This window comes from Aquarana catesbeiana, linkage group LG05 (assembly GCF_042186555.1).
Source record: "Aquarana catesbeiana isolate 2022-GZ linkage group LG05, ASM4218655v1, whole genome shotgun sequence".
Classification (NCBI taxonomy): domain Eukaryota; kingdom Metazoa; phylum Chordata; class Amphibia; order Anura; family Ranidae; genus Aquarana; species Aquarana catesbeiana.
The window spans coordinates 309537863-309553028 of record NC_133328.1 but is presented as its reverse complement, the minus strand read 5'-3'; the positions used below and the strand labels follow the sequence as shown (position 1 = coordinate 309553028).

General features: G+C 37.4%; 1 protein-coding gene across 1 annotated transcript; it reads right to left on the bottom strand.

Annotated features, from left to right (window-relative positions):
* Window positions 1-7444: 7444 nt before the first annotated feature.
* On the bottom strand, window positions 7445-7843 carry LOC141145883 (cytochrome c oxidase assembly factor 6 homolog). Its single transcript, XM_073632696.1, has one exon. The coding sequence runs from the start codon at window positions 7782-7784 to the stop codon at window positions 7545-7547; it is 240 nt and encodes a 79-aa protein (XP_073488797.1). The 5' UTR covers window positions 7785-7843; the 3' UTR covers window positions 7445-7544.
* Between the last annotated feature and the right edge of the window lie 7323 nt (window positions 7844-15166).

Below are 15166 nucleotides of genomic sequence, written 5' to 3'. Positions count from 1 at the left end.
TACTTTTTAGTCACCTTCTTGATTTTGGAATTGGCGCATGTGGCACCGTGCAATCTAATTGCCGGGGCTTCCCTCAATGGTTTGTAGAGTCCAGACTTAGATGGGGGGAGAGAACTTGCTTGAGATGTAATAATTTGCTTGCAGATATGACAGTCCAAATTGCAATGGCGACTGCCCCTCTGTGTCCATGATTACAACCTTAACATGGGAGGGGTGGACTTCACGACCAGTTGATGGCACCATACTTAATTGCCCATAGAGCCAGACGCTGGTATAAAAAAAGTGTCTGTATATCTATTTCAATTGGCTCTGCTGAACGCTTATGGCTATACAAAGCATCAGGATGAACTGGATCCTTCTTTAAATTCCAGGAAGAGATCATCACAGCCGTTCTGTTTCCAGACGGTGCTGTGTCCCAACTTCCTAATGCAAATGCAGTGAGCCGGCTGCATGAGAGGCATTTTCCGAATGTCCTCCCTGGTACCCCTACCCAACGAGCACCCCAAAGAAGATGTCGTGTCTGTAGGAAATGCGGATATAGGCGTGACACGCGCTATTATTGTCCTTCCTGTCCTGACCAACCTGGTCTCTGCATCGGTGAATGCTTCTGTTGCTACCACACACTAGTCGAGTATTAGCGTAGGGTACAGCACTGCACAGTTCTAGGGCACACTTTCACAGGGTCTCCAAATATGCTATCACATTTTAACCTCCTTAGCAGTATTTCCGAGTGTGGCTCGGGGTGAATTTTCAGCACCAAAAGCGATAACCCCGAGCCACACTCAGGATCACATCGCAGGATCCAGGCAAAGTTACTTACCTTGTCCCCAGGATCCTGCAATGTCTCTCTCTGTGTCCTCTGCTCGATTGATTACTGTGCCAGGCTCCATTCCCTGCGAGCGTTGCGACGCACGGGGATGGAGCACGGCGCCAAATTCAAAAAGTTAAAACACACAATACATACAGTATACTGTAAGATTATAGATTACATTACTGTATCAAATTATTTCACATCCCTTTTGTCCCTAGTGGATTGTCCAGTGTCCTGCATGCAGTTTTATATTATAAATACTGTTCTTAGCAACCAAAAAGCGTCCCTTTACATCAAAAGCAGTTTTAAACCAGCTAGAAATCAGTGATAATAAATTAGAATCACTTACAGAACTGAGCGATAGTGATTCATGGGGAAATCCGTCATCAAACACTGAAAGTAATGACAGTGACATTTCTTAACTGAGCAAATTTCAGAGTTTTTGATTTAATTACATTATTGAATAATTTTTATTATTATTATATTATATTATGATTTGCTATAATTAATTTTAGTTATTTATTATATTATAATTTATGATTTCGTGTTTCAAACTTTATCATACCCGGGATGTCTACTAGACTCTTGTTTGGACATAATTAAGTGTGTTATTCCTAAGAATTACAGGCCTACAAAATAAAATGCCAAATTTCCATGCAAAACATTGTACCACATCAAAAAATTTGACAAAATCATACCACCAGGGAGGTTAAGAGACTGGAACCTTTACAGTTACAGTTACAAATGAAAGTGTAAAACAAATAAAGTAAAACAATAAATATATATATATATATAAAATAAAAAAGCCAAAAATAGTTATCAGTTTCTTGTTCTTCTCTCTCTATTCTTCTCTCTCTCTATTGTTCTGCTCTGTTTTACTGTATTTTATGATTAACTGCAATGTTTTATTGTTACTATGTTTTATCATGTTTACCACCAATTGATTCTCTTTTTTCATTTAACACACAGGCTGCATGGAAAAAATTAACATTACAATATATGCCCAACAAAGACCAGCGACGTAGTGGTATGTTGCTGGACTTTGAGTGGTTATACCAGAATGATGCCTGCAGGTTTAGGTATCATCTTGGTACCATTCTTTTCATCCGGCAGTCGGCTTTCATGTAAAAGCAACCCTAGCAGCTAATTAGCTGATAGACTGCTTTTACAAGCAGTGGGAGGGAACGTCTTCCATGTTTTTTTCTGGCTCTTCTGTCCCACCGGTGGAATCCGAGAATGCAATTGGGGGTTCCAACAACTGACCATAGAGCTGATCAAACAATAGAATGGCTCCAATCATCTCTATAGCCTAAGAAACCGGAAGCTACAAGCATTTCATGACTTTGGTTTCGCCAAATATAAACAGCGCCTTTGGGAAATAGGGAAAGCATCCTATCACACTGATCTTGGTGTGATCAGATGCTTTAAGGGCTGAAGAGAGATCTAGAGTCTAATAGACCCCAAATTTTTCAAAAAAGAGTACCTGTCACTACATATTGCTATCATAGAGGATATTTAAATTTCCTGCGATAATAATACAAATTAAAAAAAATGAAAAGGACAGTGTAAAAATAAAATAAAAATAAAAATGAATAGTTAAAAAAAAAATAAATAAAAATAAAGCACCCCTGTCCCCCCATGCACCTGCAAAGTTGAATGCAAGCGTCAGTCTTGTGTCGTATGTAGGCAGTAAGAATCCTCTGTACATTTAAAGTGGTAACCTGTAAAGGCTTTTAAAGGCTTTTAAAAATGTATTATATATTAGCTTGGGGTGCCTACTTTCCAAAATGGGGTTTGTGCTATCTGTGCATTTCATGGCCTCCGAAACTGTGATAGGTAATGAGGAGTGAAACCAAAAATGTACACCCTTACAAAGCCTGAAGGCAGTGATTGGTTTTTGGGGTCCTGCACGTGGCTAGGCTTCCAAAAAGTCTCACACATGGTAATTGCAGCAGAATGTATTTTGGGATGTAATTTCACATATACCCATGGCATGTGTGAGTAATATATCTTTTCAGTGTGAAAAAAAAAATGTTTTATTTTTTAATTTTGTCATTTTTCAATCACTTGTGACAAAAAACAAAATATTCAAGGTGCTCAACATGCCTCTCAGCAAATTGCTTGGGGTCTCTACTTTCCAAAATTGGATCATTTGAGGGGTAGTCAAAAACTAAAAGCTGCGTAAATTCCAGAAAATGTAGCCTTGTTTTTAGACGCTATATGCGTTTTATTGATTTTTTTTTAATCCAGGACATATGGCTGAATGCATTTTGGCCTAAATGTATGAATAAAATTGAGTTTATTGTATTTTTTTATAACAAAAAGTAGAAAATATAATTTCTTTCAAAATTTTTCAGTCTTTTTTCATTTACATCTCAAAAAAAATATATCGCAGAGGTGATCAAGTACCACTGAAAGAAAGCTCTATTTGTGGGGAAAAAGGATGCAAATTTTGTTTGGGAACAGCATTGCATGACAATAACCAGTTAAAGCAGTGCAATGCTAAATTGTAAAAAATGCTCTGGTCATTAAGGGGGCAAACCCTTCCAGGCTGAAGTGGTTAAAGTGTGTTTTTTCCCAAAAAAATTGCCTTTGAAAAAATGCACAAATACTGTGTGACCTAAACAATTGCAACACAATCATCTTCCTTCTATAGTGTTTGGAGGTTCAAAGTAAATTTCTAGCAAAAAAAGTAGATTTTTACATGTATGCGAGCAGTGTTAGAATTGGCCCAAGAATGAAGTGGTTAATGCTTGCCACATGTGCATATATTTTACATTTCTTGTAGATAAAATTAGTAAATAAAAGGATCTAAATATCAAATAATCAAATGACTGTGGTCATCTTTAAGCATTTCAAAACATCTTAATGAATGTGTGATTCCACCAAAATTGCAATCCATCAGACAGTGACTATATATTGGGCAATGCGTAGGCTAAGATCTAAAGTTCAAACATTTTTAGTATGAAACTATAATCTTTTTTTTTAACATTAAAGTTTTTATTTAGAGAAAATAGAAAGGTGCAGTACAAATCAGGCTTGCATAGTTAAAAGCAGATTATCCATACATAAGTAAGCTTAGTAAGACTTAAGAAATGTATGATCATCTAAAGTAAAAACAAATCGAAAATGAAGTCTACCCATGCTATATACCGCCAACAGATCGTTACATTTTGCAATCATCTGGTTCTGTAGCTGTCGTAACTCTAAATGTTTATTTTAGATTTCAGATTATGTTGGTTAGTAGGTAAAATCTCCTGACTTGTCTGCTGCCGCAAAGGAGGGGAATTAAGAAGGGGGAGTAAGAGGAAAAGAAAGTGAAGACAGAAATAGTACTCAACCACATAAATAGCTTTATCTTTATCTTGCCCAATCAGAGCCCATTACCTTTGGCATACTACTCAACCGAGGCTGGTCCTGGCAATGTGTTCGGCTGTGCAGTCCGCAAAGGCCGCAGAGTATTTGAAAATCGTCCAGGTTGCCATGTCTTGTGGAATCTTTCTACCTGTGCATTGGACTGTGCTAGTGTGTCTTCCATTTCGTAAATTTCAGTGACTTTATGAAGCCACTTTGTTATCAATAGAACCCGGGAGGAGTTCCAATGAATCGGGATAATTGATTTTGCTGCATTTAGAAGATGTTTTGTAAGAGAGTGCTTGTATTTCTTTAGGGGCCATTTTGATATGTGCAATAAGCAGCATGCCGCGTCAAGTGTCAGAGTGGTTGCTGTAATCAATGAAATTAGTTCTGTTACTTTGTCCCAATAAGGAGTAATTAAAGGACATTGCCACCAGATATGGAATAGAGATCCAGTTTCTGCCATGCATCTCCAGCATAATTCCAAACCTGAGGTTCCACTTATTTAGTTTAGCTGGAGTTAAGTACCAGTGAGTCATCAATTTGTATGCTGTTTTTTGCATTTTCGTGCTGATAGAACACTTATGCGATAAGATACATGCATTCTTCCATTGTTTGGGTGATATGTTTACCTGCATTACCACCTCCTCCTGAGTCTGTCATCTGTTGGTCTCTTAGCCTCTTGTAACCAAGCGTAGATGATAGAAGTTGTTCTGTCAACCTTCTCTCCTGTGAGACACACCGACTCAAGTTCCGTCAAAGGTCTGGCAAGGTCCCCTACTTTTTCTTTGCTGCGAAGATAACTACGGATTTGTAGGAATGCCCAAAAAGGTAGGTGAGGTAAACTGTTATCTGCCTTAAGGGTGGGAAGGTCTTTAATTTTAGAATGTTTGTAGCAATCCCTGGCTAAAAGTGTTTTCTTGTGTGAGTGTGACCTGAGTTGAGAGTTCCCTATCCCCGGTATAAAATCAGGGTTGTCGATAGGGATGAGCTTTGAGTTCAAGTTGAACTCATGTTCGACTCGAACATTGGCTGTTCGCAAGTTTGGGGTGTTCGTGGCAAATTCGAATGCCACGGAACACCCTTTAAAAGTCTATGGGAGAAATCAAAAGTGCTAATTTTAAAGGCTTATATGCAAGTTATGGGTCATTAAAAGTGTTTGGGGACCTGGGTCCTGCCCCAGGGGACATGGATCAATGCAAAAAAAATTTTAAAAACGGACGTTTTTTCAGGAGCAGTGATTTTAATAATGCTTAAAATCAAACAATAAAAGTGTAATATCCCTTTAAATTTCGTAGCTGGGGGGTGTCTATAGTATGCCTGTAAAGGGGTGCATGTTTCCCGTGTTTAGAACAATCTGACAGTGTTAGAATATTATTCCAAATTCATAATTCGGCACTTATAGGTGTTATATTATATTCATGGCAAGCTTGCAAAACATATTTGGTTTTATGATTAATCATGATAAATAGAGTATGTGTGAATGACCTTGATCAATTGATTTGACATGATTCTTCATCTAAAGCTGAGCTTTGCTGGATTTTTCTGGTGTAGCCAATTTGAGTATGACATTTAAAGTATCTTGGTGTAGAATGTCATGAGAAGACAAAAATAGACACGTGTCCACGTAGCTAAAGGAATATACATTGTGAATTATATCATGTTAAGTTAAGTTAGTTTGTAGTTTCAGTCATATTAATAAGTACTAGTATATAGTTATTTAATGTAAAGTTGGTAAAATGTGTTCCTATTATGTTTGGTTATATGACATTACATGATCAGCATATTACTTCAAGTATGGAGTGTTACATGTGGGCTTGTCAATCCTATGCCATATATGCTGAAGTAAGCAGTAATGAATATGTGCCATACAAGGTTCTAAGTTGGAGTGAGGATATGACGTTCACACGTTCACATGTAACATATAAAGCCAATGCTTCCATATTGAAGGTGACACACAGACACAGACACACACACACACACACTCACAGTCATTAGGATAGATGACATTGACATGTATACAAGACACTTTGATAAGTTGGGACAGCTGTCAATACTGCCAGAAGACTGAGAACGTCATTTCCTGTTTCTTCTTGGACGACACACAAGACAGCATGGAGACAGACAGCAGCCATGAAGCACACATGCTTTCATAAGCTTACTACAGCTTTATAACTTTTTATTCTATTTCATATATTTTTACCCACACTGAATTGAACTATTATATTTTTTACATTGTATTTATGATGCCAATTGTGTGACAATAAACTCACACTTTGTTTTAAGTCAGTTTGGCTATCAATGCTATTCATCCTGAAGCGCCTCTGAGATACAAGAATATTAGATATTAATAATATTCTTCATTTTGGCGAGCCAGACACTGCCGTCATATCTCTATTTTTACGGAAATCTCGATCTTTGCTGAGGGGGGAGAGATTAGCGCAGTTTTGCGAATATTCAAGTCTCGAGAAAAAGACGGTTCAGAACCTATCAACCAAGAGGCATTTGTGTTGCATCAGATGTGGACAGGAGGTCCAAGAAACTGAGCTGGCTGAAGACAAGAAATTCTTCTAAATACGGTGAGTAAAAGTTATGGAATTTATTGATGAAATAGCTAGAGACAGCAAACTAGAGTTTAAAGATGTGTCTTTATATCCAAATGACAGTCACTTGTGGAGATATATGTACAATGAATGCTTAAATGCCAATACACAGATTGATAAATCCAGGTTCACTGTACATAAATTACGTAAGAAAATAAATAATGTATTGAAATTAGTGAGAATATTTAATAAGATGATTATTAATATTTTACCTGCCAAAAATGTGTGTACATTACAGCAGACAGAAACTAACAATGTACAGAACACAGGAATACATGAAAATGTGTCCCAAGATTCTCTTAATTGTCCAAACTGTGAGATTTTTTGTAATTATATAGAGAATCTTGAGGAACAAATTGACTCCAAAACAAATCTTTTGGAAAAACTTCAGAATGACAGTAGATTGACACAGATTGCTGTAATAACTACAGATGACAAAAAGACTGAATCTAAATGTAAGCAACAATCCTCTTATATTCCGGAAAGTTCGGATATGGAGAATGTTGATGCTACTGATGAAAAAGAAATGAAACATAAAAACTTATTATGTAGAACTGCAAAACTAAAGTTGCAAATACATGACCAACTTATGAAAGTTTTATTTTTTTTTTTTTTTTATATTCCAAAGTCATTTAATAAATTCTGTATATACAAAGCAGAGCAGAACCTGTGTGGTCCTCATATTCAAACAATCCTTTGGTTCCGGCTCCCAATAAAATGCAATCTAGAACGTTCAGTCTTTATATAAAGCCCATTCTCTGTATTAGAGGCCGCTATGAGTTCTTGGCTGTTTCTGCCGGCTCAAACCCTTTACGTTCCATTTCAGCTTTGTACTTCAGATAATCTCTTCTCTTATCAAAGTATTTAATCCATGTCAGCGGACAGTTCTGCTCATAGCCCTTCCTGATCTGCTGGCACTTGTCCTTGTCTTCCTTGGTGTCATCCAGGCATTGCCAGTACCGGTCCCTGGAGTCCCAGCATGCTTTCCTCTCCTGTGCGGAGGGCGCCGACATCTTATTCCTGCACAGGACCTTCACACCACTCAATGGACGCACACTGATGACGTCAGAAAACTTATGAAAGTTTTAAAAGACTTTCCTATTTATGACACTGAGGCAACTGTATTTTCCAATTGGGATTTATTTGAAATGTTTGCGGATCATTTTAATCTGTCAAATGATCAACGCAATTACATATTTCAGTTGTGGGTTCCTGTTAATTTTGCTAAACGAATTAACACACCTGTTATTGATGACGAAGGTCAGGAAAAACAAAATGACGCGACAGATAGACTGCGACAATTATTGCTATGTATGACCGGTGAGCAAATACCGACCATAGAAATGTTAGATCTTTTACAGACTGCTGCTGAAGAAAATCCAATTGACTTTAAAATTTAATTTTGCAAGGTTTATGAAATGATATTTGGAGTAGATGATGACAATGACCCAGGTTTAAAAATAGCTTTCATAAAAAAATTTAAATACCTTGACCCAACTTCAGTAGCCATAGCGCAGGAACGTCAAAATTTAAATGATGTGGTAAGCTTCATTGATAAAATTAGGAGACAATTGAATCAAAGCAATCTCACACACGAGATAGCTATAATTCAATGTGACAAAAATAGTCAGGCTGCAGATATGTCAGAAACGACAGGTCTTAGCAGGAATGACAAGGACAGCTGCAGACGAGTGAGGCAAGGAGAGCCTATCACGTGTCTTTACTGTCATAGATCTGGCCATATGAGAAAACATTGCTGTAAATTTAAGAGAGACTCACAAAGAAAAACTAAAGATATAGAGAATGAAAAATCAGCTTTTGTACAACCTGTTTTTGCATGTCAAGATAAAATTTTGACTGAATTGCCTTATGCCACTGAAGTCAAACAGATCAGTAATTTGACTGTTATCAGCAGTTCAGACAATACTGTCACTGAAAGAGAGGGTTTATTGCCATTGCCAAAAATAGAATCACATCGGGATTCAATTTCTCTGCCATTACAATATGTAGCACCAATTATTTTGGATGAAAATGGTAGGCCATATATACAATGTTTGCTGAATGGTAAAAACATTAATTGTCTCATTGACAGTGGATCTGAGATTAGCCTTACCAAAGAAAACATACCTGTGAAACCAAATTCTCCTATGTGTAATATAGTGGGTTTTAATAATACAGGTAATTCCACTGCTAGACAGGTATCTAATGTAACATTTGAAGTACCTGGATTAGTGAAAACTAACATTAACATTTGGGTATGTCACAAAGCAGAGAATATACTCGGCATTGATGTAATCAATGAACAAAAATGGGTGATCGATTTGGCTAATAAAAGTATTTGGAAAGATCCATCTAGGCCCAAATCAGTGCTTATTGATCCCTCTGTATACAGTAAAGTTGGTTCCATTACCAATATGTCTACAGAACAAAAGTGGCCTGATGTTGATGGTAATTGTGCTTTAAAGGAAGTGGTACAACGTTTTCCAAGTTTGTGGTCAAAGTTCAAAAATGACATTGGAACTTTGAAAAATACTGAATTGAATATTGAGGGAAAAGATCCAGAACCCCTTAATCAGTATGAGTTACCACCAGAATCAATTGGTCCACTTTCTGCCATTATTCAAGAGTTTGTACAACTTGGAATTGTAAAGAAAGCTAAATCAGTGGTAAAAAACTGTATTTGGCCTATAAAAAATACTGATAATTCATATTCTTTATCAGTTGACTTAAGGACATTGAATAAACATATCACAAATATCCCAGTTCTTCCTGATAAATCTAAATTAAAGTTAAATTTGAATGCTGAGGACAAAGTGTTCTCTGTATTAAAAATTATGAATAGCCATTTTTCTCTTCCTTTAGCGAATAGCAGCCAGTACAAACTCGCATTCACATTCAGAAAAGAGACTTATACGTTCACTCGATTAATACCTGGCCTAGGTATTGGTGATGGTATAGTTCACGAATCTATAGCAAAAATACTTTCAAAATTTTCCAGGCCAGACTGTATTTGTCAGCATGTGGATACGATCCTGCTGAGTACTCAGAATATCGATGAACATATTGCTCTTTTGTTGTTTATGATGTTACAAGCTGAAGGTTTAAAATTAAACACGACAAAAGTCCAGCTGATGAAAAGTCAAGTGAAATACCTTCACATGCAAATTAGTCAAGGAAAGAGACAATTGTTGCAAGAAACAGTTAGGGATATCACTGCAATCCCAACTCCAACAACTCATAAGGCATTGCGTCAATTTTTGCATAAAATAAATCATTGCAAAGAGTTTGTACACTGTTTTGCAGAAAAAGTTAATCCACTATATAATCTTTTGAGGAGTAAAGGTAATATAGTTGACCAATGGGGTCCAAATGAGAAAAATGCCTTTGAAATGTTGAAAAAAGATTTGCAGAATGCTCCAACATTAAGTACAATAGAGGTTTGTTCTGAAGCATCTTTTGTTTTGAAAACTTATGTATCTGAGAATGCCATCTCAGTAACGTTGTCTCAATTACAAGAAGGTAAGGAGAAAATAATTGCCTATTTCTCCAGAGTTTTATCATTTTTGGAAAAAACTTTTGAGTCAGGTGTAAAGCAACTGCTAAGTGTTTACTATGCAATTAAAGCTACATAGAGCATAGTGAAATCAAACAAAATCATTGTACAGACACCTGACTGCTCACTAAAAGGTATTTTTGAGGAAGATAGTTTTAAAGAATGTCGTAAAACATATCCTTTATGGTTCAGAGCTTTATCATCCAAACACATTCAGATAGATGTAAAAGGAAGACATCTTCAGGAATGTACACCAGCACATGTTTATACAGCTGTATCTGAAAAGTCTTTATCTCAGGTTTCCAGCATAAGAACAGAGGAGGACATAGAGCCAGTACTTGTTACTACAGAACAGTCTAACACTAGAATAAGAGCTTCAACACACAATACAGTTACGCACATTTCTAATCTTTTAGAGATGAGAACAAAGGCATAGTCCATTGTCATCTCTGGGTGGTACAAAACTTTTCTTTTGTTTGTGAAAACAGAGATTTGTATCATGACCAAAGGAGGTGTTGCGTCCTGTCATACCTAAACTTCACAGTACATATGATTTATAGTTTAGGCCATCTTAGACAGGATAAGGACAATACATTGTCATACAGAAGTTCTCTTTGAAGGAAGATATAAGATAGTGTTATTTTACATATAGTTTAACAAATTCACAAAGTTATTGTCTCATAATGTTTTAACATTTGTTGGAAAAAAGTTACAAGAATTTAATGAAAATATTTTATGCCTGATTAATGATACTGCATTTCTTTTACAGAAATGGCATCTAAAATCACATAAATATGGAAGATAACAAGCTCATATGAAGAGCAAAGAGAATATCAGGAAAATTCAAAGTTAAAGAAGGAATCCTCTAGGGAAGAATATTGGACAAAAGATTTATACTTCAGATTTATGACTGTTTTATCTTATTCAACAAGATTTTTCTAATCTAACAGAACTTGAAGAAGAAACTTTAAAGACATTTCATGAAGAAAAAATTAATCAGAAGAAACTTTATCTACTATAGATAAACAATTTGGGACTCAAACATTTGTCCACATATACATTTTTTGATAATTTGATTATTCTGATATTAATGTTCATACTAAGTTAGGATTATCATTATTATTTTTATTTATTTTTCCTTATTCATATATTGAATATTTTTAGGTAACAACTGCACACTCATTCTAGTTTATAGAACATCTTTTGTTCATAACTTAAGAAACATATCACTCTTAATAGAACGGAATGGAAAGTTATGACAAGTTTTAGAGTGTAAAGTATATTTCCAAAGAGCTAAAATATTATTTGAGCACAAAGATGGAAATATATTATTGCATTATTTATTTTAATAATAATAATAATTATTATTATTATTATTATTAATAATTATAGATATGAGTCATCATTATGTTATACATTTTTTAAATTCTATATCATTATTTTAAGATTTTGCATAGATAGATTTAAGAGAAGTTAAAGTAAAGAGAAAAGTGATTAGAAGGAGAGTTATTTCTAGCTGCTTCAGTTCTGAGGAATATTGTGTTCAATCATTTGATACAAGGATGTGTAAATGTGACATGAATGATGTTTTGAATGTATTAGAATATTTTGATATGATTAATCATAATTCAGGGGGGATTGTTAGAATATTATTCCAAATTCATAATTCGGCACTTATAGGTGTTATATTATATTCATGGCAAGCTTGCAAAACATATTTGGTTTTATGAATAATCATGATAAATAGAGTATGTGTGAATGATCTTGATCGATTGATTTGACATGATTCTTCATCTAAAGCTGAACTTTGCTGAATTTTTCTGGTGTAGCCAATTTGAGTATGACATTTAAAGTATCTTGGTGTAGAATGTCATGAGAAGACAAAAATAGACACGTGTCCACGTAGCTAAAGGAATATACATTGTGAATTATATCATGTTAAGTTAAGTTAGTTTGTAGTTCCAGTCATATTAATAAGTACTAGTATATAGTTATTTAATGTAAAGTTGGTAAAATGTGTTCCTATTATGTTTGGTTATATGACATTACATGATCAGCATATTACTTCAAGTATGGAGTGTTACATGTGGGCTTGTCAATCCTATGCCATATATGCTGAAGTAAGCAGTAATGAATATGTGCCATACAAGGTTCTAAGTTGGAGTGAGGATATGACGTTCACACGTTCACATGTAACATATAAAGCCAATGCTTCCATATTGAAGGTGACACACAGACACAGACACACACACACACTCACAGTCATTAGGATAGATGACATTGACATGTATACAAGACACTTTGATAAGTTGGGACAGCTGTCAATACTGCCAGAAGACTGAGAACGTCATTTCCTGTTTCTTCTTGGACGACACACAAGACAGCATGGAGACAGACAGCAGCCATGAAGCACACATGCTTTCATAAGCTTACTACAGCTTTATAACTTTTTATTCTATTTCATATATTTTTACCCACACTGAATTGAACTATTATATTTTTTACATTGTATTTATGATGCCAATTGTGTGACAATAAACTCACACTTTGTTTTAAGTCAGTTTGGCTATCAATGCTATTCATCCTGAAGCGCCTCTGAGATACAAGAATATTAGATATTAATAATATTCTTCAGACAGCAAAATGACATTTCAAAGGAAAAAAGTCATTTAAAACTACTCGCGGCTATTGCATTGCCGGTCCGACAATACACACAGAAGTTCATTGATAAAAACGGCATGGGAATTCCCCACAGGGGAACCCCGAACCAAAATTTAAAAAAAAAAATGATGTGGGGGGTCCCCCTAAATTCCATACCAGAACCTTATCCGAGCACGCAACCTGGAAGGCTGCAGGAAAAGAGGGGGGGACGAGAGAGTGGCCCCTCCCTCCTGAACCGTACCAGGCCACATGCCCTCAACATTGGGAGGGTGCTTTGGGGTAGCCCCCCAAAACACCTTGTCCCCATGTTGATGGGGACAAGGGCCTCATCCACACAACCCTGGCCGGTGGTTGTGGGGATCTGCGGTCGGGGGGCTTATCGGAATCTGGAAGCCCCCTTTAACAAGGGGACCCCCAGATCCGGCCCCCCTGTGTGAAATGGTAAGGGGGTACAAAAGTACCCTACCATTTCACTAAAAAAAACTGTCAAAAATGTTAAAAATTACAAGAGACAGTTTTTGACAATTCCTTTATTTAAATGCTTCTTCTTTCTTCTATCTTCCTTCATCTTCTTCTTCTTCTTCTGGTTCTTCCTCCGGTGTTCTCGTCCAGCATCTCCTCCGCGGCGTCTTCTATCTTCTTCTCCTTGGGCCGCTCCGCACCCATGGCATGGGGGGAGGCTCCCGCTCTTCTCTTCTTCTCTTCTTCATTTTCTTCTCCGGGCCGCTCCGCACCCATGCTGGCATGGTGGGAGGCTCCCGCTATGTGACGCGTCTCCTCTTCTGGCCCCACCCCCCATTATTTAAGAACCGTGAGAAGAGGAGACGCGTCACACAGCGGGAGCCTCCCTCCATGCCATGGGTGCCGAGCGGCCCGAGGAGAAGAAGATAGAAGACGCTGCGGAGGAGATGCTGGATGAGAACACCGGAGGAAGAACCAGAAGAGCCAGAAGAACCAGAAGAAGATAGAAGAAAGAAGAAGCATTTAAATAAAGGAATTGTCAAAAACTGTCTCTTGTCATTTTTAACATTTTTGACAGTTTTTTAGTGAAATGGTAGGGGTACTTTTGTACCCCCTTACCTTTTCACACAGGGGGGGGCCGGGATCTGGGGGTCCCCTTGTTAAAGGGGGCTTCCAGATTCCGATAAGCCCCCCGCCCGCAGACCCCCACAAACACCGGCCAGGGTTGTGGGGATGAGGCCCTTGTCCTCATCAACATGGGGACAAGGTGTTTTGGGGGGCTACCCCAAAGCACCCTTCCAATGTTGAGGGCATGTGGCCTGGTACGGTTCAGGAGGGGGGGGGCGGTCTCTCGTCCCCCCCTCTTTTCCTGCGCCTTCCAGGTTGCGTGCTCGGATAAGGGTCTGGTATGGATCTTTGGGGGGACCCCACGCCGTTTTTTTTTTTTTATTTTGGCCGGGGTTCCCCATAATATCCATACCAGACCTGAAGGGCTTGGTATGGAATTTAGGGGGACCCCCACATAATTTTTTTTTAAATTTTGGTTCGGGGTTCCCCTGTGGGGAATTCCCATGCCATTTTTATCAATGAACTTTTATGTGTATTGTCGGACCGGCAATGCAATAGCCGCGAGTAGTTTTAAACGACTTTTTTCCTTTGAAATGTCATTTTGCTGTCAGACTGTTCTAAACACGGGAAACATGTGCCCCTTTACAGGCATACTATAGACACCCACCAGCTATGAAAGTTAAAGGGATATTACACTTTTATTGTTTGACTTTAAGCATTATTAAAATCACTGCTCCTGAAAAAATGGCCGTTTTTAAAACTTTTTTTTGCATTAATCCATGTCCCCTGGGGCAGGACCCAGGTCCCCAAACACTTTTTATGACAATAACTTGCATATAAGCCTTTAAAATTAGCACTTTTGATTATTCATGTTTGTGTCCCATAAACTTTATCGGTGTTTGCGTGTTCAAACTTTTTTCCTGTTCGCATGTTCTGGTGCGAACCGAACAGGGGGGTGTTCGGCTCATCCCTAGTTGTCGAGCAGTGGGGTGAGCGGTCCAGGTATAGAGGAGATCAACTTCACTTTATTTAGTCCATGAAACAATTTTAGTGTGGTTCCTGTCAAGGGGTGTTTTTCAAGTCATTCAGGTATGGTGACCATGGTATCCAAGGGGCAAATTGCAGCGGGATAGAGTTGAGATCTAATTCCAA

What these genes read in the sequence shown, in the direction of transcription:
- LOC141145883 (XM_073632696.1), bottom strand. Translation starts at nt 7,784, where the DNA reads ATGTCGGCGCCCTCCGCACAGGAGAGGAAAGCATGCTGGGACTCCAGG.